The sequence below is a fragment of the Urocitellus parryii genome, chromosome 2 (genome assembly GCF_045843805.1).
Source record: "Urocitellus parryii isolate mUroPar1 chromosome 2, mUroPar1.hap1, whole genome shotgun sequence".
NCBI lineage: Eukaryota > Metazoa > Chordata > Mammalia > Rodentia > Sciuridae > Urocitellus > Urocitellus parryii.
In genome coordinates this window covers 25189225-25214472 of record NC_135532.1, presented here as the reverse complement: position 1 = coordinate 25214472, position 25248 = coordinate 25189225, and the positions used below count along the sequence as shown (strand labels likewise).

Sequence of the window (25248 nt, the reverse complement as noted above, 5' to 3'; positions counted from 1 at the left end):
CTTTTTTTTTTTTTCCTTTTTCTATTTTGGGTAGAAATATCCCTAGGAAGCTGGATAGAAATGCATTTTCATTTCCCAATAATTCTTAGGCACAAGTTAGAAAACTGCTGACCTTCACTAAAATATGTCAGCAAATCACGTTATAAAAAATGCAATTCAGAACCGCTGCATGTGTATATACGTATATCTAAATATACACACATATCGGTGCAGTACACAATGATTATTCAATGTATATTCAAAATTGAGCTATTTGAAACTAACCTGAAATTCTGCGGTGAAAGTTCATCACTCAAGAACAATTGGAGTTGTCTTTTGGCTCTAACTATGGTAAAACGTTTTTGCACACCAGACTCTACCGTTTACACCTTCCTAAGCGCCAACACCACGACAGTCTTACACAGGGGTCAGAAGAGAATGCTGCCTAGGATGCATTATGCAGCTACTGAGCATGCGCGCATGGCGGCCGCCGGCACTTGGCCAGCACATGGTCAGCACTCCCCCGGGTGGACAGAAGCCTGAGCTCCCGCAGGCTGCGTGGTGACGTCATCTGGGCGTGGTGCTGACCCTGGCTGGGGAGGAGGGCCCGGATGAGGAGCCTCTGTAAACCGGGGATGTGGGGGAGAGTTTAATCGGGCTGGTTGGGTCCCCAGTTTGAAGCTTCCAAAGCAGCTCTTCGTTGGTTCGGCTCAATCTCTTCTTCTCCTGGGTCTCTTTCTCCACGTATTCCTGGAGATTAGCATTTTCCTCTGACAGCTGTCTGCATGGGGGAGGGAGGTGACAAACAGTTAGGCAGCAAGAAGCTAATGACACTGAACCTGAGATCAGGGATGGGTGGAGAGCAAGGAGAGGAGGAGGCCATCGCCTTCATGGGGAACAAGGACAGGTCTGCCCCAGGGACCAAGAACTTTGGTGGAAACTTAACTTCCGTCTCCCTGACTCATTCATTTCCGGAGCCTCTCTGCCAACACCTGATCTGCCCACAGGGCTTCTGGAAGGTTAGGGGTACATACTGGTTGCCCAGTGCCCACAGAAAATAGCAGAGACTGAAGAAGAAAGGAGGGAGGCAGGGGCAGTGCTGGTGTACTGCTGAGAGGCTCGGCGGAGAGTCAACCTCATGGAGATGGACACTGACCATGGCCATGGCACAGGGTGGTGATGGCCTCCAGGCAGCTGGGGGTGCCATGCCCTGGTCTCCCACCCCAGGCACTAGCCTTCACCATAGAAACTGTCCACCCTGCTGCAGAAGCTGTCTGTGTATCTGTCCACTGCTGGATGGGAAACCTTAGAGGACAGGGGCCAAGGCTCTGCTTGTTGATTCCCTGGGTTCCCCCATGGCCCATGGCACATAATAGATGCTTGGTCAGTGTTTGCTGATAAAGGATGCTGGATGAAATACGATTATGCTTTTTGTGCCTTCCGTCATGAAGACTGAGGTGCTGGTTTGTTGTACGTTTTACAAATCGGTAGCACTTTTGAGGATCTGACTGGGGAAAGTACATATGCACCTGAGAGTTGGACAGACAGAAGCCCTCTAGGACAAAGCCTGCATTTGCTCTTCTGATGAGGGTGACTTGCACATTCCTGGAGGCCAGTGCCACTCTGACACTTCCTCCCACTCTCAGCCTGTGTCTGCAGGAAGGCAGATGAGACAGCCCACCTATAGCCTAGGGCTTGGGGACCCACAGGACAAGGACTCTATGACCTGCACCCTACCTTCAGTCTTTTGTGTGCCTCTGAGGTGGGAACCAAGAGGCAGCATCAGGGGTTCAGTTGCAGAGCCAATGGCTGTGTGTGTGTGTGTCTGCCTTTGTGCAAGAGCATGTGTGAGTAGGTGTGAGGTTAATGTGTGACTGAGGGTAGAGTGTGAGTGTGTGTGAGCAGGAGGGCAGGTGAGTGTGCCCAGTGTGTGTACATGTGAGTGTGTGGGGGTGTTTGTACAGCATGCCCTGTCTAAGTGTATGTGCAAAGGAGGACACACTGTGGGTGCACCAAGGAGCCCAGGTCAGTAGAGTGGGCAAGGCTTCCGGCCTGAGTCTCACCAAGGTGGCTCAGTCCTGTGGATGAAAGAGCCTCAGCAGGCCCCAAAGCCAAAATCCTGCCTCGGCCCATCTGCACTATGGGAGTGAGGAGCCCATCCCCTTCCTTGTAAGTCAGGGCTCCCCAGATCAGATCCTGCGGGGACAGGCAGGACTGAGATGGAAAGGGAAGATTCTGGAAGCCAGGAGGAGTACGATGGTTGGTTCTCTTCTGCCTGGGAACACTCTACTGCTGCTTTTCTCTCAATCTCCTCCAGAAACAAATCTCTTGACCTCCCAGAGCTGGTGGTGGCCCCTGCCACCTGCTTTTGCCAATTGTTCTCATTTCTCTTGGTGGGGGGGCATTGCTCCCCAGCTTCCCCTCCAGGTTTTAGGCTAGAGGGTCACAGCTACGTGTTTTGTTTTGTCTTTTCTGATCGTATGGGAAATGCTAAAAGACTACACAAGGAATCTTCGAAGCTCAGAGCAAGGCAAATTAGATGAGAAGATGCTTAAGGGAAAGGCCATTTTGAGGGTGACATGATCTGTAAGCCCAGACTCCTACCTGGTGACAACTGTGTTCTGGTCAATCCTTGCTTTAAGGTCTTCATTCTGTTGTTGGAGGACTTGGATCTTTTCTTCCAGAATAATGTTCTTTTCTGCCTATAATGGAGACAGTATATAAGACATTTTCAGCAAGGTATGCAATAAACCAGTACCCGCTGCTTCTGGGCACTGGAGAATTATCAAGAGCAGAATTTTGCAAACTGCCCTTTACAATGCACTTGTGGGTTGTAAAATCAGGTTAGAGGGATGTGATCAGCATTTTTGTTTTAAATAAAATAAAACAGAGTAGAAAATGCCAGAATATGTAGTAAAAGTAAGCACTGTTGTCTGTGTTGTGGATATAGATTTTTTTATTTTGTATATATTATGTATATATGTGTACTGGGCTCTGTGTAAATATATTTCTTAGAGTGAGTGTCCCAGGCTACTGTCATTGTCAAATACAAATGGTGGCTAGCACTAGGACCTAATGTGACCAGTGGGTCTTAGAGTTCTTCCCAAAGGGTCAACTCTACTGCATCAGTGTCCCTGGCCAGGTAGGCACACGCTATCCCATAGAGACTCTTGTGAATTCATGGAAGTACAAACGATATGAACGTCTTTTTTTTTTTTCCTGTTGGGGTCAAGGGCAGCCAGGAACACGAAGCCCAAGATCCGCTTGGCACATAATCAGAGAATCCCACCAGCCCATGGTTGTATTTCCCCCACGATTTGTGACATTTTTGCTGTCAGTGTGTCCCCCAGGGCCTGAGACCTAGTCTTGGGCAGTTTCATTCTAGAATGATTCAGAAATAAATTACATTTTGAAAGAATGGACATGTTCACTGTTCATGTAGTTAATCTTTCAAGAAAATTGTCACTTGCCCATGATGAGGGCTGGGGAACCCCAGCCATAGGACTGGCCTCTGTCCCTAATCTTTAGCAAGGGACCCCACCTGACCCTCAACTTTGCTCCCAGGAAGGGAAGTGAGCAAATCAATTCATTTGCCTGGAAAGATTTCTGAAATGAGAAGTGGTGCCTGCCTGCAGAGAGCAGGAACACGGTTCAGGACAGACTAACCCCATGGCTGGTGCATGGCCCAGGGCAGACAACCCAGCCCGGAGGAGGAAGATGGCTGTTGTCCCCACACAAGCCAGGCCACACAGCAGCAGCAGGAGTGGGAAAACAAATGCATTGCACGGCACTGGGCACACTGAGCATCGTGATAGATGCTCCTTCGTGCTGGCTCACCAGTCACACATCCTTCAGGGCTGAGGGAGGACCTGGCACTTACACAGGAAACCCAGAGTAGAGAAGAGACAGGCAACGAGGAAGCCACAGAGATGGACAAAGTCAGGCCACCTCTGCGACTCCTCATCAGAACCCCGGGCCTCCAGAGAATGGCCTCTGGGCTCAGCTATGGAATTTCCTGCTCACATGTGAACAATAGGCAGGGAAGGGGCACGTCTGGCTGAACACTGTCAATGCTGAGGACATCGATGACAACGGCAGGAAAATCACAGCAGTTTGTCTCCCGAGCAAGTCACCAACTCACCAGCTTTTCCAGCTCAATAATCTTCTTTTCCTGCTGGTGTATCTGCTGATTCTTCATCTCTAACACCTGCCTCAGGCTCTTCATGTCTTCCTCCAAGTGCTGATAAGGGGCCAGTGCAATCTACAGGGGCAAAGAGCCAGGAGCTGTTGGCCAGGGTCCCCAGCAAAACCTAGCATGACCCTAGGCTGTGAATCCAGCTAGAAGTGGCCTGTAACAAGCTCTCTGGTGGGCGGCTGCAGCACCAGCCAGAGAGCCAGGAGGCTCACAGCCTCCCCAGATAAGGTGCCCTGCTAGCTTCTCGCTGTGAACTCTCATGCAAACCCAGCTCTGGGTGGTGGGGAGCTGTGAGACACGGCCATCGTTCACTAAAAAATCTGGATACTAGATTGGCTGGATGCTGCCACCACCCCCAGAAGGAGACTCATGGGGCAAAAAGAATCCAATGCTGCCTTTGAACATGCTCCTAGACACCTTGATTCACCAGGCAACCGGGGACCTTGTGGATGCCACGTGAGCCCATGGCGAGGTCTTGCCCTCATACATGGGAAGAAACCAAAGTGGCTTAAAGAGCAGAAAAGTCATTTAAGAAAAAGACATGTTAGAGCAGGGTTCAGGGAGGCAAGCAATAAAAACCCAGGACAACTGCAAAATCTGAATTTCAGACAAACAACATGAAAAAACATTCTAGTGTATTTCATGGGAGATACTTATCTTCAAAACATCACCTACCTTTGTTCAGACTTAACTGGGTGCTGTGCATTTCTCCTGTCAGCACTACACTAGAGGGAAGGGGGTTTCTAGGTTTTCTGGAAAAAGCTTCCCTCGATTCATGCCTCAGCTGGTGTCCTGGGGCCAGCCTCAAGAGGCTTGGGGTGGAGTGTCTAGACTGTTCCTCTCACAGGAGCCTGGGGACCCTGCCTGGGGGGTGCTTTGGGATTTGGTAAAAGATGACAGGTTGATGGAGAAGCACACAGCTGTGGCCTGTCTCAGGGGACAGGCTCTGGCAGGCATTGTTTAAGCCTCCCAAGGAGGTCGTGATCAGCTGTCACTTTGGCAGCAGATCAGCACAGAAGCCTTATCCTTGGGCTGGACACCAGGCCTCCCAGGTGCTGGGAGCCTGGACAGCAGTGACTACCTCCAGCTGCTCTTCGGTGTTTTTCCTCAAAGCCTCCTCGAAGCGATGGGCTCGGTCCCGCAGAGACTGGCTCTGGAAGGTCAGTGTGTCCACCTGGTCCTGCAAGTAAATAACGTCCCTGTGCAGTTAGTCTGTCGCAAAGCATTGTTCTCAGTTATAAAGCTGAAGCTGGAAACCTTCGCACCCTCCTAGGCCTCCTTCTCTGCCCTGAGACCCCTCCCACCACCGCCGCCAAGACCTCTAATTACCAAATCAACAATCAGCAAATTCAGCCTATTCATGTCCCCGGACCCATGACCTCCGCCATTCCTGCTCCCTCCACCCAGGCTCAGGCACCTTGGTGGCTCCTTCCTTACCCCAGCACTCCTTGGTTGCTCTCTGGCCTGCAGGCCACAGCCAGGCTGCTCTTGTAGCGCGCAGACCTGAACCTGCCGTCCCACTAGCTGCACTTCCACTGTCCTCAAGGCGAATGCACCTTCCTCATACAGCATCAGAGCCAACCGGGTTCTAGACCTCACATTCCACCTTCCCCAGTGCCGGCACCTTCCTCTGCCCGTTCCCTCTCATCCCCTCCTCAGTTCTGGGCCCCAGCTGACCTTCTGGGCTCAGGGCTGGGTCGCAGGTCCCCAGTAGAAGTCACTCTATGAGCCGAGCCACCCAGCATGTCCTACCTTCTCCCCACTAGAGTGACACTCCCAGTCCCCAGCACATGCCAGCCACAGGCGGCTTTCTATGTATACAATGAAGGAACAAAGGTGTGTTTGAGGAGTCACTGAGCCCCTTCCCCAGCTCCCAGGGCAGAGGAAACTACACTGACCCCTCCCCACCCAGCCTCAGCTGTGGACCTCATCACCAAGGAGTGAAGGACGCTGGACAGTGACTTTCTTATGATGCCTCATTCTTCTGGCTCACTCCAGCTGAGTATTCCAAAGTCCTCCACCCCAGGACTCCATTTCTGTACTATTAAAGCACAGGGACTAGGGTCTCCCATGAACTGCTCTGGCAAGAGAAACGGCCTCATGCCACCAACTAGTAGGAGCAGGGCACTTTAAATTCTGTGACTCCACACAGGGACTCTAGTGTCAAGGTCTGCTTCCTTCCTTCATCCTGGCAGATGCTCTGGTTTGCAAACATCCCTGGGCGGGTTCCTTTTTCCTCTTTCTTTCCTTTTTTCTTTCTTCCAGTTACTTGCATTTCCTTTTGAAGAAAGTCCCCACGGTACCATTAAATGCAAATGCTCGTACATGAGGGCAATAGAGTTGTCAGTGGGAGTTTGTATGCACTTGACAAGCGCAGGGAAATCGCCTCCACTGAGGGCGGCCCTGCGGGGCTCAGCGCAGGTCCACTGTGCTGCTGCGGCTGCCTTCCAGAATGTGCCTATAAAAATGTCTGCATGGCCACCTGAGGCTCACCCCACACCTCATCAGAGCTGTCCAAGGAAGCATTTCCTTTCACCTCTTCCTCATCACTAAAACGCCAAACATCAGACAATTACCACCCAGGATGGATCTAAAATACCAAACCGATTTTTCTGACTTGTTCACCATTATTCAAAACAGACCCACAGGGACAGAACAGTGCTGCAGTAATCAGACAAGACAGGCTGATTCTCAACTTGGGTTTGCTACTTTATGTCAGGCTGAGACACAAAGACCCAGCTGGTGGCCCTACCCAGCATGGACCACTCACAAGTCAACAGATGGCATGATAACAATAGTGATGATAATCATAAATGTCACAGCGGTTGCAGCTATTGTCATAGCAAGAGCTGCTACTTATTAGCACTTGGCACAAGCCAAGGTAGTGCTACTCACTTTCCACACATTATTTCCCTTAATCTGCCCACATGTTGAGAGAGGTACCGCTGTCATCCCCATTTCACACGAGAGTAAACTAACATTTACAGAAGTTATGTAATTGTCAAAGACCTCAAAGCTAGTAAAGACAGGCCAGAAAAGTCTTAAACCCAAAGCTCAAAATCTGTAACTGCCCAAACTAGCTATTTCTCTAGCAGCCAGTAGCCCGAGGAAGTTGGCTGTAGCTATTCCATACACCTTGTACTAAATCATCTTCAGATGGATTATGCTGAGGGAAGAGCTATGACCAAAATATGCAGAATTTATGACCATTTGATGTTAGTGGCAGAGGAAAGATGAAATGATGAAACAAAACTGTGTCCCTGTGCATGTTTGTGTGTGTGTGTGTGTGTGTGTGTGTGTGTGTGTGTTGCTGGGGATGGAACCCAGGGCCCTGCGCATGTGAGGCAAGCTCTATCACTGAGCTACACCCCTACCCCCTAAAGTTTTCCAATAGTGCACTCCATAGCTGGGACACTGGTATCTCCACAACCCTGGGTGCTTTGCTTTTCTGGGCAGGGGAGCATCTATATAATGTATACTGCCAGGGAAAAGGGACCCCACATGGAAGAAGCAAAATTCCTGCTTATATATTAGTTATGGGAATCATCTTCTGTGATTTCTAGGTACAAGTGTCCCTAATATTTAGAAAAATAATCTTTTTATGGTCAGTCTTTCTACACTTGGAAATGAAACTGGTTCCCCTAACCCACTGCCCTGCCCCTGCCCCTGCCCCTTGCTTGCGTGGCAGCAATTCCTTAGGGCTGGGACTGTCACTGGCCTCTCACAGAAGCAGCTGGCCTGGGCCTCTGGAAGGTAGAAGGGAGGTGCATGTGACCTGGGAGACCTGCTGTTCCCCTGGAGACCCACGGGAAGCCAGGCAGCTTCTCTGGCATTTGAGACATTCTCTTTAGGAGGCAGTAAGGGGCAGAAGGGGCATTTTTCATCTCGCCGACCTCCAGGTGACTGAAGTCCCTTTTAAAATACCCAGAGTGTAATCCATGAATCAACCTTGCAGCTCCCCTTGCACCACTGCCCCTGCCTAGAACGTTCTCTTCCTTGAATGCACCTGTTCTTCAAACACAGCTTAGTTACCCATCTGGCTCCAGCTACAGCACTTCTGTGGCGCTCACTGACGGTGCTCCTCATTTGGAGCAATTATGTGTTACCTTTTGTGGCTGTCTGATACTATTTGTGTCACAGCTCTCTCACCACCAATTCCTAAAGGGCTGGGAATATGTCTTATTTAGCTGTATATTCTCGTGTTTAAATCAGGATCTAGTATTTCGTTGGTGCTGGATAAATGTTTGTGAGTAGAAATGCTGCAGCTGCTGCTCCTGCTGCGTTGGTGTCAGTTAAGAAGATCAAGGAAACACTAACCTGTAATGACAGCCGCAGCTTTTCAAAATTTTCTTCTAATTCCTTTTTCTCAAGTTCATGGGTAGATATCAATTCTGGAGTGAAGACATTGTTGATATCAAATTATTACATTGGTTTTTCTTTTGAAAAGGATAAAACAAGGCTCCGGGCCAAATAACTTTAGGTAAATAAATAAATCCTGGATATAACAGATTTAAGGCTAAAGAGTCCGTTACTCCAGCTGGTAGGTGATGACCAGGTTGCAATGTAAAAGAAATAGAGCAGGAAGGAAGGAGGGGCAGGAGAGAAGAAAGGGGGAGAGGAAAGAGGGGGAATCAGAGCACAGCACATGTATGCACTTGTGCTCTCGCACAGGTCCACATCCATGTCCACATACACACGTGCATACGTATACACACACACACACACACGCACACGCACACACGCACACCCTGTCTGCATCCTGTGGCACAACCAGCCGGGCCAGGTCAGATCCTTTGTTGCCAGTGCTCATCAATCCTTTCACTTTTCCTAATGGTAAAACAACTGGGTACTTCACATTAGATGCCCATTTTCTCCCCATCACATTTCTGGGGCCTGGGGAAGGAGCTTTCCAAGGACAGTGGTCCTGCAGAATAGCTGTCCTGCCAGCCTTGCTGGAGAATGCACGGCGTGGATGGGACCTGTACTGGGTCTACAAGGACCCTTTGGTGGCCTCTGGGCCATACTCAGAACTACAGACCCTGAGAATTTGCTTGAGCCAAGATCCAGTGTGAAGTACTTGGTCAGAATGAAAGACTAATCAAACTGGTTCCTCTTGGAGGGTTTGCAGCAATTCTGTTCCATGAAATGTGTCATCCCAGAAGTAATTTGCAAGTTAGGCAGAAAGAAATGTCATGTAGGAGTTATTAAGCAAATGGATTCTATTTTCCTCCAGATGGGAAGAGTCTTATTAGCTGGGTGAAGCCCATTTCATTCTGGCTATACAAGCAATTTGTTTTCATGTTAATAACAAGAGAGAGGAAAGGTCATTAATCAGACCGGATCATATGCTTAGAATAGGTGAGTACTGGAGACCAGCAATTACCATTTTGGCTGGCACGAACTGCAATTAGGAAAAACTCTGTGGTTTCCATTGATCCAAATCTTTTAACTAGTTCTGTAAGGGTTGCTAAGAAATCCAGTTGCCATAGCTGAAATTTGCATTTAGGGGGAAAAAAAAGAGTTTATGCTGATTTCTCTGACATAAAACCAAGTAGCCTTCTGGTCTCCCTGCTTTTGTGTAAATGATTAGTTTTAAGAGTCATTGAGGCTCTACTTGGTGTACAACCAGAGAGATGAAAAATTGCATATGAATAATCTGTAATGTGTATGTGTAGTATGAATTGTAATGCATTCTGGTGTCATATATAATAAATTAAAATTTAAAAAAGAGGCATTGAGGGCATCATTCTAAGCATAATAATGATTATTTTAGCTCTTATTATATATACCCTCATTGTCTTCACATTAGATAATTCAAAGGCCTTGGATGTGATGTTTAAATAAGACTTCATTTGTGAGAAAAAAATCTACCAGGTTTATTTATGTGAAATCCACAAACAAAAGACAACATAATATCATCGATTAGCACACCATTTGCATTCGGATTTCCTTTCCTGAGATCAGGTTTCTATGGTGCGATGATGGACATTTTCAGATGACCCTAAAACCCCAGGGGAAAGGGAAATCCAGCATCTACTCTGAAGATGACCCAAACATTGCTTCTTACATAATATGTGTTCCCATAATGTAGTTCTTTATTTCACGACAATCTGTCCTATGTAAACACTGTGCTCTAGAACAATGGTTCTCAAATCTTGCTGCCTGTTAGAATCACCTGAGGAGTTTTAGGAAATCCTGATGCGGAACCTAATAGCAATTACATTGGAATCTCTGAGGGGATTGGATGTGTTGTTTGTTTTAACTCTCCAAGTTGTTCTAATGTACAGTCAACCATAGGGACTAGTACTCCAAGGACACAGGTAATATATTTAACTAGTTCTCGGAAAATAATTCTTTCTTGCCTCCAGCGTGGACTTTTTCACTTACTAATAGTTCCCAGAGGTGGTGGGGCTGGCACTTGAGGGAGGTAATAACACGAAATGGATTACTGCACTGTGGGTTTTGTTGTTTACTAAGAATATGTTAATAATAAAAACTTCTGGTGTTCATTCTCAGATTTTAAAAACATTATTAATCCATTGTTAAATTTCATTGTTTTTAATATATACTTTTAACAACCAGCTCTACTGAGGGAAAAATTAAAAGACAGGGAAATTAAAAAAACGTAAGTTGCATATATTAATATAAATGCATTTGAAAGTGTAAAAAGCTTCTTATTTCCCAAAGGAAAATCCAAGTAGAATCTACTAATGTTGTTTTTATGGCTTGCATAAAACCTTATCCAAATTACATTCATCTGTTTTTTGTTACTCTAATGAAATACCTGAGGCAGGTTTCTTTTATAAAGAAAAAGAAAGTTTTCTGTGACTCTCAGTTCAGAAGATTTAAGGGCAAGGGGCTAACATCAGCTCAGATCTAGTGCAGGACTCATGGTGGGAGAATGCTATAGCATCTTGAGTGTCCCCTAAAGATCCATGTGTTAAATGCTTAGTCACCAGGCTGGTGGTGGCTAAATCTTTAAAAAGTAGGGCCCAGTCAGAGGTCTTTAGATATTGGGGATATGTCCTACAAGGAGATTGGGAGACGCTTGCCCTCTTCTCCTTCTCCTTTGCTTCCTGGCCATGAGGCAAGTGATTTTGCTCTGCCACACACTCCCATGATGGACTGCCTCACCACAGGCACCCAAAAATGAGGCTAATTGATCTGGATTGCCACCTTTAAAACTCTGACCTGAAACAAAACTTCTCTCTCTTTAAGTTAATTATTTCAGGTAGTTTGTTATAGTGACAGAAAGTTGGACTAACACAGAGTACCAGAAGAAGGAGATCACCTCATCGAACAGAAAAATCAGGGTGACTGGGGCCCCACAATCCCTTCTGCAGGCGCATCTCCAATGATCTAAGGACCTCTCACGAGGTGCCACCTCTTCAAGATTCTATTATCCCTTCTATTGCTACACTGGGGACCAAGCCTCTATCACACAAATAAGCCACAACCAAACCACAACACAAAGATAATTCATTTGCAAAAATGTTGAAATAAAGATCTGGGGACTCAACTTATCTATATGGTGGATAGGGACAAGGAGGACAAACTCAGGAGATGGTCCTGAGATTCGCCACACGTGTGGGAAAAGTGCACCCTCATTGGCATTTCCACTTGGTTTTATAAGACCACATCACACGAGGAAGCCCAGGATTTCTTTGCCTGCTTCAGAAGAGTGGTCCTCAAGTCAGGCTTCATATTAGACTCACCTAAGGAACCATAAGACATCCTGACGCCCTTGCCACAACCCAGAACAACTAAATCAGGTTCCTGGGTGTGGGAACAAAGCTGACATGTGTTTTTGTTATAGCTCCCCAGGGGATTTCAGTATTTAGGCAAGGTTAAGAAAATCTGCTCTGGAATAGAGAAATTACCTACATCCTCCACCCCCCCATCCCCCCGCCCAGTGCTAGCGATCAAACCCAGAGCATCATGCATGCTAGGCAAGTGCTCTACCACTGGTGGACATCCCCACCCCTACCTGAATCCTTCATTTCTATTTCCTCTTTTTACAGGAACCAACACAAAGGATGCACCAGGAAGAAGAAGAAGGAGAGAAGGGCTCTTGCTTGGCTTGCACAGCTCCCCGCTCTCTGCTGCATACAAGGCTGGTAGGTACCTTGGACTTTGTGGTCATGGTCATCCTGCAGAATCGCGATGGCAACCGTGTGGTTATTTTCCATCTCCAGAAGAGCAGCCTCATGGCTGGCGGTGATATCTTCCACCTGAAGAGGAGTCACAATACTGGTTACCAGGGAGGTGGGCAGTGGTTGGGAGGTGAGCAGAGGTTCGATTCAAGGAGAAGAAAAGGCCAGTGGCCCTGGACATCAGGTGACAGTCACCCTCAGCCTGGTGCCAAGGGAGAGTCAGGATTTGCTGGAGATGTGGCAGTTCCCAGAGTCATGGGGGAGTCACTGCTATAATCTGGCGGTTGGAAGAAAGATGGCGGCTCCACTTGGTGATGGCTACCTCATCCACTTCTTCAGAGCCCTAGTCTGGTTTCTCTTCCCACTCCTATCCCTTCCTTTTGCTCCACTCTATGAGATAAGGATGGAAAAAGAAAAGAAAAGCATCCTCCCTTCAAAATGGAGGGAAGGAACATTTACTAAGCTACTTGACTTGGGTTATTCCACTTAACCCTCAGAGCAACTTTATAAATCAATATTTTAATGCACTTTTTACAGATGAGGAACCAGAGGCTTAGAGAGGTATAAAATATTTTGCCCAAGGCTAGTGAATGGCGGAGCTCACAGCAGGGTCCAGGTCTGCCTGACCCCCAAGGTGAAGTTCTCTCAAACACACCACTGTGGCCTCTACCCAAGCCAGACCAACAAGTAACATTTAGATCCCTTCATCAATGCCTAGATGAGGCCAACAGACTTACATGTGTTTGCAAGTTCCTAAACATAAGCTTGTCCCCTCTCCCCAGGTGACAATGTGCAGGCAGTCAGGACTTTTGATTTTCACATTTCCTGTTTCTTCTACCCCACCAATTCCTACCCATCATCTTGCCTATCATGTTCACTGATGTTGTGTTTCTTAATCATGGGTATGGTTTTGTTTAACTTCAAATGTAAGACTTACTGGAGTAATGGCATAAAACAACCTCTCCCTAGGATAGCAAATCTCTCCTGGACATAGCATACCATATGATGTTCATCTAAATTTTTTGAGAGTGACCCACTGCAAAAAAAAAAAAATTCCACCACGGACTGCAACACAGCACACATGTACATACATGCATGCACGACTCCATATATGAAACCAAACTGTCATAAGATAATACTTCTCCTGGAACTTACAATAATTTGGTTTTAAAACTTTTATTCTATTTTACAGAATGCTAGTTAAAAGCCATTAAACTTATTTCATGACCTAGGAATGTATGAAAACCTGCCATTTGAAAACCAGAATCAGACAATGTGTCTGGGTCCTGAAGCACTTAGGTGGACTGATTAGGAACCCATTGCTTCTCTCTGGTAATATTCAGCCACCTCTGCAAGAATCTCATTTCTCTGGGGGATAATTCTTATAATTTCTTCTGTGATCTAAAAGGAGGAAGGGCTCTTTACAAGAAGGAAAGCCTGCTTACCAACCCATGAGAGAATTTTCATTTAAAAATGGCTAGATTCCCATTGTGGATCATATAATTTTATGGGAAAAATTTCCTGACTTTCCTCTTAAGGTAAATGAGATTTTTATTCTCTAAAATGGGAATAATCATTGGATAAAAGCAATAATGGAACCCACAGAATTACCTAGGAAAGCTATATCTCATCGTGAAAATGAACTTGTTACGCCACAATTCACTCTTATTTATTGGACATTCTTGATTAAACAATATTTTACTTGAGGCTCAGAGCTATGAATCCACTCAGCAGAAAGGCTGATTACAATGGTATTTAATTGTCCAATTCCTGTTTATATGAGGTTTTAATGGAATCTTTGTCCAAAGCCTTTCAGCCTGTTGGAAAAATAAATCAATGGTTAAATAAAAGGACAAGGAAATATCATTTCTTTCTGCTCAATTACAGATGTCAGTTAAACACACAGTATATTCTCCTCTCTTTAGAAACAAGTACCCACACATTATCTGGAGATGTTACAGAGTTCAGTATATAAATGAAAAATCTTTCATTGGTTCTCACTATGATTCCAAGTCACTGAGCTTTTACGTAAACCACCAGGTTTCAGAAAGACGGAAGGACTAAGTTCCAGAAGAATCCATGTGTCCTTGGAGGTGGACATGTCCCACTTGGCAATACCACATTCTGTTTGTGACTAAAATGAATGCCTTTATGGTTTGTTGGAAGACGCGTCTTTGATTGAGTTGTGATGGAAATCCCCATCCAACATATTAGGATGGTGTAAGGGCATGATATACCCAATGCTGACGCTAGGAGGTGCTTTTATGAATGAAATACTGATCGCCTAAGTCTAAAAGTCCATATGGAATTAGAGGGATGACCAGTATATTTGGAGGGAAACCAGTGACATCCTGTGAGCCCAAAGTCAAACACAATAATCCTCGCTCTTCGGCAATTTTTATGCACCTTTTAAAGGAATGTTTATGGTTTTTAAGGAACGTTCCCTCAACGAGGAAGAGATGCTATCTACTATGGGCTATCCCCTCTCCTTCCATGGTTTAAATCACTTTGACTTCTCTTCCTATGGCTCCTGGTTCTTTTCTTTCTTTCTTTCTTTCTTTCTTTCTTTCTTTCTTTCTTTCTTTCTTTCTTTCTTTCTTTCTTTCTTTCTTTCTTTCTTTCTTTTAATTTTAATTTTTTTATAGTTGCAGAGAGACAGCATGCTTTTATTTCATTTGTTTATTTTTATGTGGTGCCGAGGATTGAACCCAGTGCCTCACAGGAGGGCAGCAAGTGCTCTGCTACAGCCCCAGCCCCTCCTGGTTCTCTTCTAGATGACCGGCTCACAGTTATGAAGCAGCCAGTAAGAGTCCCCGTGTGAGAAGACCCTGAAACCCTCTGAAGGTATTTGAGCAGATTTAGAGAAGTGGGCCAACGGAAACACAAGATGACCTACACATTGTAAATCAGGGGAACAGAGACAAAGGCACTCAACCATTGCCAGCCTACAGCAAGCTTCCTCTGACTGAAGCATCCTTCTCTTTTAGTTAGAACAGTTGGTACAGCCCCCATTAAACCACTGCTGGCCCACCTTCTGCTTTCCTCCACAAAGATGGCGCTCTGGACTGCGCCCTGTAGGAGTCTGTCAATTTTCCCATCAAATAGCCCTGCTTGTTCTGAAAACCAGCTATTCCCTGTGACGTGACTCCATTCCCCCTGCCCCTTGCTATTCAGCTGGGCTGGTTAAAATAGAGCCAAGGGTTGGAAAGCCACCCTGTGCAGTTTACTTCATTTAGCCATTTGCAAAATTTAATTATCTGGGACTTTGGCAATTCACTTAGAGAAGACTTACATTTCAAATAAAGAAGCACGTGCTCTATATTATCTGGGCTTTTATTACTAAACAAAACCAGATTAAACTCCCACTGGTCCTCCTCCCAGACATGTCTCATACTGGAGGAGACAGAGGACGCTGGCTTATGCCTACTTTCTCTGGTGCTCTGCTGATGACTTTCCTTTGCCTGATTACTAGAAGACCCTCCTTCACTCTTTCCCTGCTATCATCAGCTCAGAGCAGGTGGCTAGCCATGCGGAGGCTCCCAGTCCCACTCTATCCCTCTGCCTTTTGCCCTCTCTACAGCCCACCCCATGGGCAGGTGTCTACAGAGGTTCCATCTCCCCTGCAGAGCCTCCTCCTAGCACAGGGAGCTCTAGTGCTGGATGCTGGGGAAGTGAGGCCCCCTGGGATCTCATTCTATTTGATTATAGAGAATGTGGTTTCCTCTGCACGGCAGCTGGGAGCCTGCTGGACAGGCGGGTTAAGGAGACCATAATGCAACATGATAGACAAAGTGGTGTCTGCGTTCAGAGGAATCATAGGGATGCTGTTCCTGCCATTTAGTCTAAAAGGATGATTTAATTAAGAAAGGGTAGGACAGATGTCCTGGATTTGAGATGAAGCAAATTTCAACTCCAAAGGATGAGCCCTTCTCAAGGAGAAGGAATCTTTGCAAACTCCACAGTGCATCCAGGAACAAGCAGTCCCCAAAGCGAGTGCCTTGGGGCAGCTTGCAATAGAAGACAAACTGTCCAAGGGTCCTGGGGGACAGGCAAATGTCACGAGTTTCATTCTTGAATACCAGGCTCTGGAGAACAACTAAAGGTGGCCCAGTATGGAGCACCAGAAGCTGGGTGGAGAAGTGACAATGTGTGGTGCAAAAAGAGAAAACACACGTGTTTACAGTGAAAATCTGGTTTGCATGCTTCGAGAATGGGAATCTGTGGCATTGTGGCCTCTGTTGCTATAGAACCCATTCTATCTGATTTTAATTAAACACCTTTACCACCAGACTTTAGAGTTCTAAGCCAGGTGTGGTGGATCACATATGTAATCCCAGTGATTTAGGAGGCTGAGGGGAAGATCGAAAGTTCGAAGCCATCCTTAGCAACTTTAGTGAGACTCTGTCTCAAAATAAGAAATAAAAACAACTGGGGTGTAGCTCAATGGTAGAATTCAATCCCCAGTACCAAAAAATAAAGTAAAATCCCCGTCATATATTTAAAGTCAATTTAAAAAGCCAAGATACAAGGTCCTGCCCCATCTCTGCCCAAATGGTCAGGCCCCTAACTAACACATGCTAGGCTGAGGAAGAAGATCTGTTCTTCTCAGAACAAATGCCACTGTACACAGGAAATCTCCTGGGGATCCAAAGCAGCCCCCAGTGAGACCCCAGGCAGCAAGTCCAATTCAAAGGGTATGAATGTTCTTCAAGTCATTCAGCTGATTTCCATGTGTCTCCAGAGCAGAGACCCTGGCCAGGGAGACAGTACTTGCCCCTTGAGATAGTGGATGGCTAAGCTAGGAGGAGATTCGGCTGCTTTTGTCGTGGAGAGATCCTATGGTGAAGCCAGAGGTCAGCCTGCCTTGGTGAGCAAGTCCCAACATCAGTAAATTCCAAAGCCTCAGAAAATCCTACAGGTTGGAACTGAGGCAGGCCCCTGCCCTGTGCTACTGGCCTTAGGGACACTGGATTTTGTGGAGAGGCCAGACTGGGTAACCTGATTTTTAAAGGCTCCAGAAGGACAGAGATGCCATTATCCATGGGGTCAGCATTGCCACATGTGATTGTCCGTGAGAAGGAAGATCCAAGGTGGAGAGTCCAGCCTGGAGTGACTGAGTCTCCACCTCAGTTATCCACTGGGTCTCCCCTCCCACGGGACCAATGAGCATTTAATCTGCCTGGAAATCCAAGTCTTGAGCTGATGTGCATTTCCTCTTCTTCCTCTCCTCTTGAATGTTCTTCTGCAGAAGCTGAAGATCATAGAAACAGCCATTTGGCAGGAAGAGCAGAACCAGGGGCTTAAATCATTCATAGACTTGAATCACTGTTTCCCCCAGGCTCTGGGTCCCTGTTGGGAGGTTTCCCTCACTCATAGAGCATGCAGGTGGTGTTTCCACCATCCACTTCCCCTTGTCCTCAGAGTGGACCGTCAACTGTCCATGCCTGAACATATCACCTGTGTTCTTCACCCTATCCCACTGTTCCTTGGGTACTTGTCCTTGAAATGCCCCTATGAAATAAGCAAGCTCACATTTTATGAATCTTTGTATCTCTTGCTAAACCCTGTCATGGTGTTCTGCATACAGTGGGCACTCAAATACTTTTTGCATAGGAGAATAAGTAAATAAATGGTTTTAACTCTCATAAAGGATCAAGTAGAATAGAACCAGTGCCCCCATAAGACTGAGCACTTTTAAAATAGACATAGGTAGCTAATGCAACTCATTCTCAAATGCAGAAGTGAAGGGCTTTTTTTTCCTTTCAATTCCTTCCAGTTTGAAATCTCCAAAAGGTTGTTGAAACCCAGCTTAATGAACAGGTCTTGGTGTGTGCATAGAGAGGACCTGACCCCAGGCTGCCTCTGCCGGTGGAAAATGTTTCACTGGGTAGTGGCCCTGGCAATGTGGCATCACTATGCCAGCCCTCGTCCCAGGGGTTCCCCTTGCAGCTGACCACCTCCTGCCTACCTCCAACTTTTGGCATCTTCTCAACGGCCCCAGACCTATGGATCAGAAGCTTTTGGGAAACACAGTTACAAACACATTCTCTGTTTAACAGTGAGATGAATAGCCCAGGGATGGAGACACAGGACAAGCTGATATTTGCAACAGGTTTGAGGCCTCCATTTACACCAAGGAGCCATGAAAGAGGTGAGATCAGGGACTGTAGCAGGTGCTCAGTCTACGTCCAGCAGTTGCACTCAGACAGCTTGAGCAGCAAGATGCCAAGGCTTCAGTTTCCACTTTTAGCATCAGCAGGTAACTTAAGCTTCGACCTCTTCTATGTCCTAGACTTAAGTCTAAATACCTCAAGCAGGGAGGTGCTGCTGTATTTCACTGGCCTCTAGAAAAGGAGAATGACTAACCTGAGATGCTTGCTATATCTAAAAGATACTGTGAAGCAAGAGATTCTTTTTTACAGTAATGGTACTTACTATTATTCTAATACTTCTCCTATGCTTCCCAGCATTCCCAAGCCTCTGGGGCAGCAGGAGGTGGTGCATGGTATTGCCATCTGGGCTGTCTATTTGGAAGTGACCTTGGAAGACAGCTGCAAAGTTCATGATAATGAAGGGCCATGAAGCACTACCCTGAGTGTCACTGAGATTTAAAGGGCATCTTCATGAATGTCAGTTTCCTTGGGTGTATGATGAGCAGAACACATAAAATAATCACCAATTAGAAGGTGGGTCTCAAGGTGTCTGAGCTTGGGAACGTGAAAGAAGAGAAAATCACCGTGCAGTTTTTGCGGAGGGAGATCTGTTGGAGTCTGGGTTCCACTTGTCTCTCTCATCAGCGCTCTTGGCAGTAATGGCTGTGGGGTGGGCACATCTGGCTCCTGCCCACTTTTCACATTGACAGGCCCCCGAGGAATCACTCCCTCATTATTCTATGGATGAATTTCCCTGTCCAGACAGATAGCCGGGCTAAGGCTAACTCCTGGAGCTCATTATTTCATTCCACAAGCACACGTTCTGTGCCTACTTTTGACAGGCACAGTTCCAGGTGTGGAGATCTAGAGAAAACCTGGCAGACCATTCTAAGTTAGTGATTGGCAGCATGGACTCTGGAGTCAGTCAGAATTCCACTGTGGCTTTCCTAGGGACAGCTCTGAATCCCAACAGCTTATTAACTTAGCTGCAGGGACCCAGTTATTTCACCTGCAAAATGGGGCTAACTATAGTCCCTACCAGGTAGGGTGATGGTGAGGATTCCATGAGCTGCTGTATATAAAGAGTTAAAAGCAAACCAGGGCTAAATATGCATTTGCCTGTTATCATCTCTGCCCGCACAGAATATGCAGATAATAAATAAGGGACAAAAGAAACATTTATAATATGTCAGACTAAAGCAGAGGCGGTGGGACAGGAAATATCTGCGTGTCAAGTGGGGAGGAAGTGTAATTTCAGATAGGGAAAGACCTCACTGAGAAGATGATTTTGGAGAAAAACTTGGAAGGAGGGGAAAGAGGGAGCCATGCAATGTCTAGAGGGACAGCATTCCAGGCAGAGTGTTAAAGCCCCAAGGAAGAGCAAGGGAGGCCACCTAAAGCTGGGGGAGAGGTGGGGAGGGTCAGAAGAAAGAATTGTAGTTGGAGAGAGAACTTGGCTACAGGCTCACCTACCGAACAGGACTTCCTGCTCATGTGACACTGGCCCCCCTCCGCCTGTCACCTGAGTTGCCCAACAGCAGAGCCCGCTCCCATGGGGCTGACTGACCTGCTCCTGGTGCTGGCACCGGATGCGCAGCAGCTGGCTGTGGTGCTCCTCCTGCAGGTGCGCCATCTCCATCTCGAATTGCCCCTGCAGCCGCTCCTGCAGCTCCTGGAGCTCGGCCTGCTGCTGCCAGCCCAGCCTCCTCAGCTCCTCCTCGAACCGCCGCTCCAGGTCCTCCTTCTCCTTCTGCAGCTTCTCACATTTGGCTGTGTTGAAGGCTGGCAGGGAACAAGATCTTCTTAACTCACTGGGGAGGAGGGACCCAAAGGACGCAACCCGAGTGGCGCGTTCACCTCCACTGTGAGACCACCAAGGTGAATACGAGAAACAGGGCAGGGTTCCCCGACTGTTTGCCTGAGAACCAGGCATGAGCCTCACAAAAGACCCTGGAGGTTGATTTAAAACCAGGGCCCCGGGAGCTCTGGGGACTTGCCCAGCAGGTGAAAGAGCTGGGAAGGCCAAGTAGAGCTCTCTGATTGCAAAGCCTATAGACCTGCAGCTCCTCAGGTGGTGTGTGGACCATGGGCATCAAAAATGGTGGGCAGTTGTTAAAAATTCAGATTTCAGGTGCATCCTGGGGGAAGCAGAGGCCCTGGGCCAGGATCCCAGGACCTAAACCTCTAACAAGGGACATGAGTGACTGTTATGTCCATCAGGCTTTGAGAACTGTGTGCATACGCATGGGCACTAGAGACAGGATGGGACCTGTGCTCAAGGCTCTTTTTCATGGTGGAAATGCCAAATGGGACATACTCAGAGAAGGTGTGGGGGTTTCCTTTCAGGTAACCTGAAGCTTTACTAACATCACTTTCAGAGGAATCTGTTCTTCTCCACCAATTTGTTCAGGAAAATGGGAAGACAATTAGTCACTGGTTACCCTTTTGCATAAACATTCTGCTCTAGTCATAGATCATGGCTTGCATGGAGTGGGCAAGCAGCCAGCAGGGCACAAGGCATGAATGGCCACCTTTGCTCCCAGGCTTAGATCCTGCCCAAGGTCTGCTCTGCCTTGGTGCTTGTGCCTCCCCTGGGCTGTGGGCAAGAGCAGATGTTCACTTTCTCAAATCTCTTGCTGAGCTGTAAGCCTGCTTCCAAGGAGAAAAGGATCCGGGGAATCCAGGGTCTAGGTCAAATGGAGTTGATTTTACACACACACACACACACACACACACACACACACTTACACACACTCACATACACATTAAGGTGTACATACACAGCATGAAGATCGAACACCCATGCTGTATTCTCTAGGATATGAACTGGGGAGACATTGTCACTTACTTTAACATAAAGTGAGCAAGTATATTTGTTGGTTAACTTTAACTTGCACCGAGGGTGGCTGCCTGTGATCAGGAATACATATCCTGGGTCATTAGATAGCATTTAAAACACCTAATCCAAAATCCTACCCCATAGAGGCAGTTCATTCAAAGGCTTCTTTGCCACATTCATCTCTAAAAGAGTTTAGTTAGCATAAGGGACACTGAATTATGTTTTCGCCCTGGAAGAATGAGTGGTTGACTGGCTAGATATTGTACAGGTACCTCACTTTTGTATGAACAGTGTGTAAAAAGTTGTTCAGACCACCAGCCAAACACTGTCTCCAATAGTCTTCATGGTCAAAGGCTTCAGTTGGCCCAGGGTTTCTTGTCTCACCACTTAATGGGGATTGTGATCTGCCAATGTAATCAGGGTCTACTGAGGGCAGATGGGAGGTATACACTCCACATGTAGGTAGTGGGGGGTATGCTGTCTACAGAGAACTTAAAAGCAAAATCCCAAATCATAAATGCCAATGGTTTTAAATAATGTTGGTGAAAAAAAATATTCTGTCTCAAAAAAGTGTTTTGTTGGTTTACATTATAAACGATTATTACAATTACTTTTGAGGTTTTCGAAAACAATATTTTTAAAATTGAAATTAAAATCCCAGGGCTGGGGGTGTAGCTCATTGGTAGAGCACTTGCCTAGTATGTGTGAGGCCCTGAGTTCCACCCCCAGAATCAGAAAAAAGTAAACAAATAAAAATAAAAATAAAAGCCACAAACAGATAATTTGGAAATATTTCACAAGGATATTATTATAAAAGTGACTTTGTCATATATAAGAGCGATCAAGATTATTCTGATGTATAGGAAAGACTCTGGCACTGGGTGGATTGTTAATGGGAATATAGGTGAAATAGCTGCTTCAGAGAGCAAAGCTATCTTTCACAATTTAAGAGGGAATTGGGGATGACAGCTGAAGAACACTAGTTTCTTTCTGAGGTGATGAAAATATTCTAAAATAAATTTTAGTGGTAGTTCTACCACTTGTGAATATACTGAAAATCACTGAATTGTGCATATAAGCCTTATATCTCAATACAATTTTGACCAAAAAAAGCCAGGCATGGTAGCACATGCCTGTAATCCCAGCTACTCAGGAGGTGGAGGCAAGAGGATCATAAGTTTCAAGGCCAGCCTCAGCAATTATGGTCATAACAATATATAATTAATAATATCCTAATTATTTGTTTGCATCTTTATGAGTAGAAATATCTTAAATCTTCCTAACACAGTTAAGGTAAGGTTGGGTTTTGGAAGGTGATGGTATCCAGTGGTTAGACTTTTTGACTTTGTTTCTGGTTTTACTCATTTAGGGGCAGGATGATTCATGGACTTGGCACTCTGTTGGGAGCTCACAGATATCAGTTTCCGTCTAGTGCTGTCCCCGAACTGCACTGTTGTCTTAAATAAATCATGAACAGTGCATTCCTCAGTTTTGCAGTCTATAAAGTGGCAAAGTAATCTCTTAACTGCACATACAGTTCCAGTCCTCAATTTCCCACTTGGTATATACATTTTGAGAGAGGGGAAACTTTCAATCTTCCAACGACCCTGTGTTGGAGCCCCAGGTCTCCAGAAGATATTGGATAATAAGAACATCTGGGCACCAAGGGAAAGGGCACCAATATGGAGTCCTCAAAGAAATAAATATCTTCTTGCTTCTGGTAAACCTTCAAAAATGTATCCACTTGGGCATTTTGCAGCAGAGATTAATGTTGGCTAATTTGATAGCATTAAACAACATTTGAAATCTGGAATCTTACTTTTATCATTTCTCTATTTCTATTCCTGGGAAACACTGGTATGTTATAGTTAAGAGGCTAATGCTACCATAATAAATCCCTAGATACTAGGTATCTATCTGAGAATGTAAAATTTTCCAAATAATAGGATTATGATTGGCTAAGAGAATATAACATTTTAAACTTATAATAATGACTTTTGAAATACAAAAGCAAAATTAGGATATGTTCTACAGGCTTTTTTCCCCCTGGGAATTGTACTCCAGGGGTGCTAAGCAACATCCCTAGTCCTTTTAAAATTTTTGTGTTTTAAGATGGGGTCTTGCTAAGATGCTAGGACCTCACTAAGTTGCTGAGGCTGGCTTTGAACTTGCAATCTTTCTACATCAGCCTCTCAAATCACTGAGATTACAGGCATGTGCCACCATGTTTGGCTTGTTATACCATTTTAAGTAATTGATCCTCACTGATAATGAGCAATGCTCATACACACTGTGTGAGTGTGTGTGTGTGTGTGTGTGTGTGTGTGTGATGTAAAAATACTGCAAAAGCTATAAAACTGTATTTGAAGCTGGGTCCAGTGGTGCACACCTGTCATCCCAGCAATTCAGAAGGCTGAGGCATGAGGATCACAAGTTCGAGGCTAGCCTCAGCAACTTAGCGAGGTCCTAAGCAACTTAGAACTTTTCTCAAAATAAAAAATAAAAAAAGGGCTGCAGATGTGGCTCAGTGGTTAGGAACCCTTGTGTTCAATCTCCAGTATCCAAAAAAGAACAGCTGTATTTGGAACATCCTTAGACATATGTAATATGAAGAGAACAATCTTGTATTATACATGCACACACACACAAAATCATATATAATATAAAATGACTTATGAAAGTAAAGCATTAATGGGAGTGTGATCCTTGAGTTAACAGCAGGGTGTACCTGCTCTTGGAACCATTTATAATACAAGCTTAACTTCAACCATAGATCATTAGTCAAGTGAGTAGTTGAATATTCTGTAAGAGCAATTTGCTTTAAATGACTCTCCCAAGTGTCTCTTGAATAATTGTAACTTTTCATTGGTTTTCCAAAGAGGTGGTAGTGATAGGTGAATACAGCATTAGACTTAAACTATACAACTATCTAGCTGTATAGCTCAGGTTAAAGGCATAAAGAACATACTTCCTTTTGTGTCCTAATAAATGCTTTATATATAATGGTTATAAAATAAGTTATCAAAATATGATGAAATGATACTATGCATATACATATAGTATATACATGTTGTTACTCTATATTTACAGTATATATTATGTTCATACACATAGTAGATATAGTATATATAGTATGTACATATTATACACACATAGTACACTATACACATGGTATATGATGTATGTTACTATTATCATTACATATTGATGGAAAGCAATATACCACAATTAGAAAGATTGTTTCTTTATAAGATGGGGAGTCACTGAAATAACAAAATGACAGTTAAGGAAAAAAATTAACTTAAAAACTGATGCATAAAGGCTGGGGGTTTAGTTTAGGGGTAGAACGCTTGCCTAGCATGCATGAGAGCTTGGGTTCCATCTCTGGCACTGCAAAAATAAACCACCAAATAAATAAACAGACAAAATGACACATAATTTAAATACATAGAGAATGGAATTTTATTTTTTTAAATTTATATTTTATTTTTAGATGTATGGACACAGTACCTTTATTTAATTTATTTATGTGGTGCTGAGGATCGAACCCAGTGCCTCACATGTGCAAGGCAGGCGCTCTACCACTGAGCCCCAGCCCCAGCCCCAATTTGCCTTTTTCATCAGGGTAAATTCCACTTTAAATCCCATGGGATTTGAGAGTCTTAAAAAGTGTGAGCATTCTGTGACCCTCAGGAGAGGTACAGCACCTGAAAATGCCATCTGGTGGCCAATGTCCTTTGTCCAAACTTGTTAGATCACAGTGGGCGAGGTTGAAACATGGCGGCCTGGGATCCTGGACCCACTGCCCTGACGAGAATGTTAAGAGAGGGAAGGAGTGGCTGAAAATGAAGGACGTGAGTGTTCTTGGGCTGAGAGAAGAGCCAGAGAGAGTCACTCAGTGTCTTGTCCTCCTTGCAGATCCACGCAGCA

The 25248-nt window shown here is 45.5% G+C and overlaps 1 protein-coding gene across 6 annotated transcripts in view; it reads right to left on the bottom strand.

Annotated features, from left to right (window-relative positions):
• Window positions 1–539: 539 nt before the first annotated feature.
• The window catches only part of Mtus2 (microtubule associated scaffold protein 2), a 394770-nt gene continuing 370061 nt past the window's right edge, over window positions 540–25248 (bottom strand). For 4 of the 6 annotated variants that reach the window (XM_026388390.2, XM_026388389.2, XM_077795145.1 and 1 more), the window contains 7 exons: window positions 20047–20261; window positions 12300–12405; window positions 8492–8565; window positions 5256–5354; window positions 4121–4240; window positions 2584–2681; window positions 540–760 (listed from right to left, as the gene is read on the bottom strand). In XM_026388390.2, the coding sequence (XP_026244175.2) occupies window positions 547–760; window positions 2584–2681; window positions 4121–4240; window positions 5256–5354; window positions 8492–8565; window positions 12300–12405; window positions 20047–20261 (926 nt within the window). In that variant the 3' untranslated portion in view covers window positions 540–546. Of the gene's footprint in view, window positions 761–2583; window positions 2682–4120; window positions 4241–5255; window positions 5355–8491; window positions 8566–12299; window positions 12406–20046; window positions 20262–25248 lie in introns of those variants that run through there. The other 2 variants (XM_077795146.1, XM_026388392.1) reach the window with 2 other exon arrangements.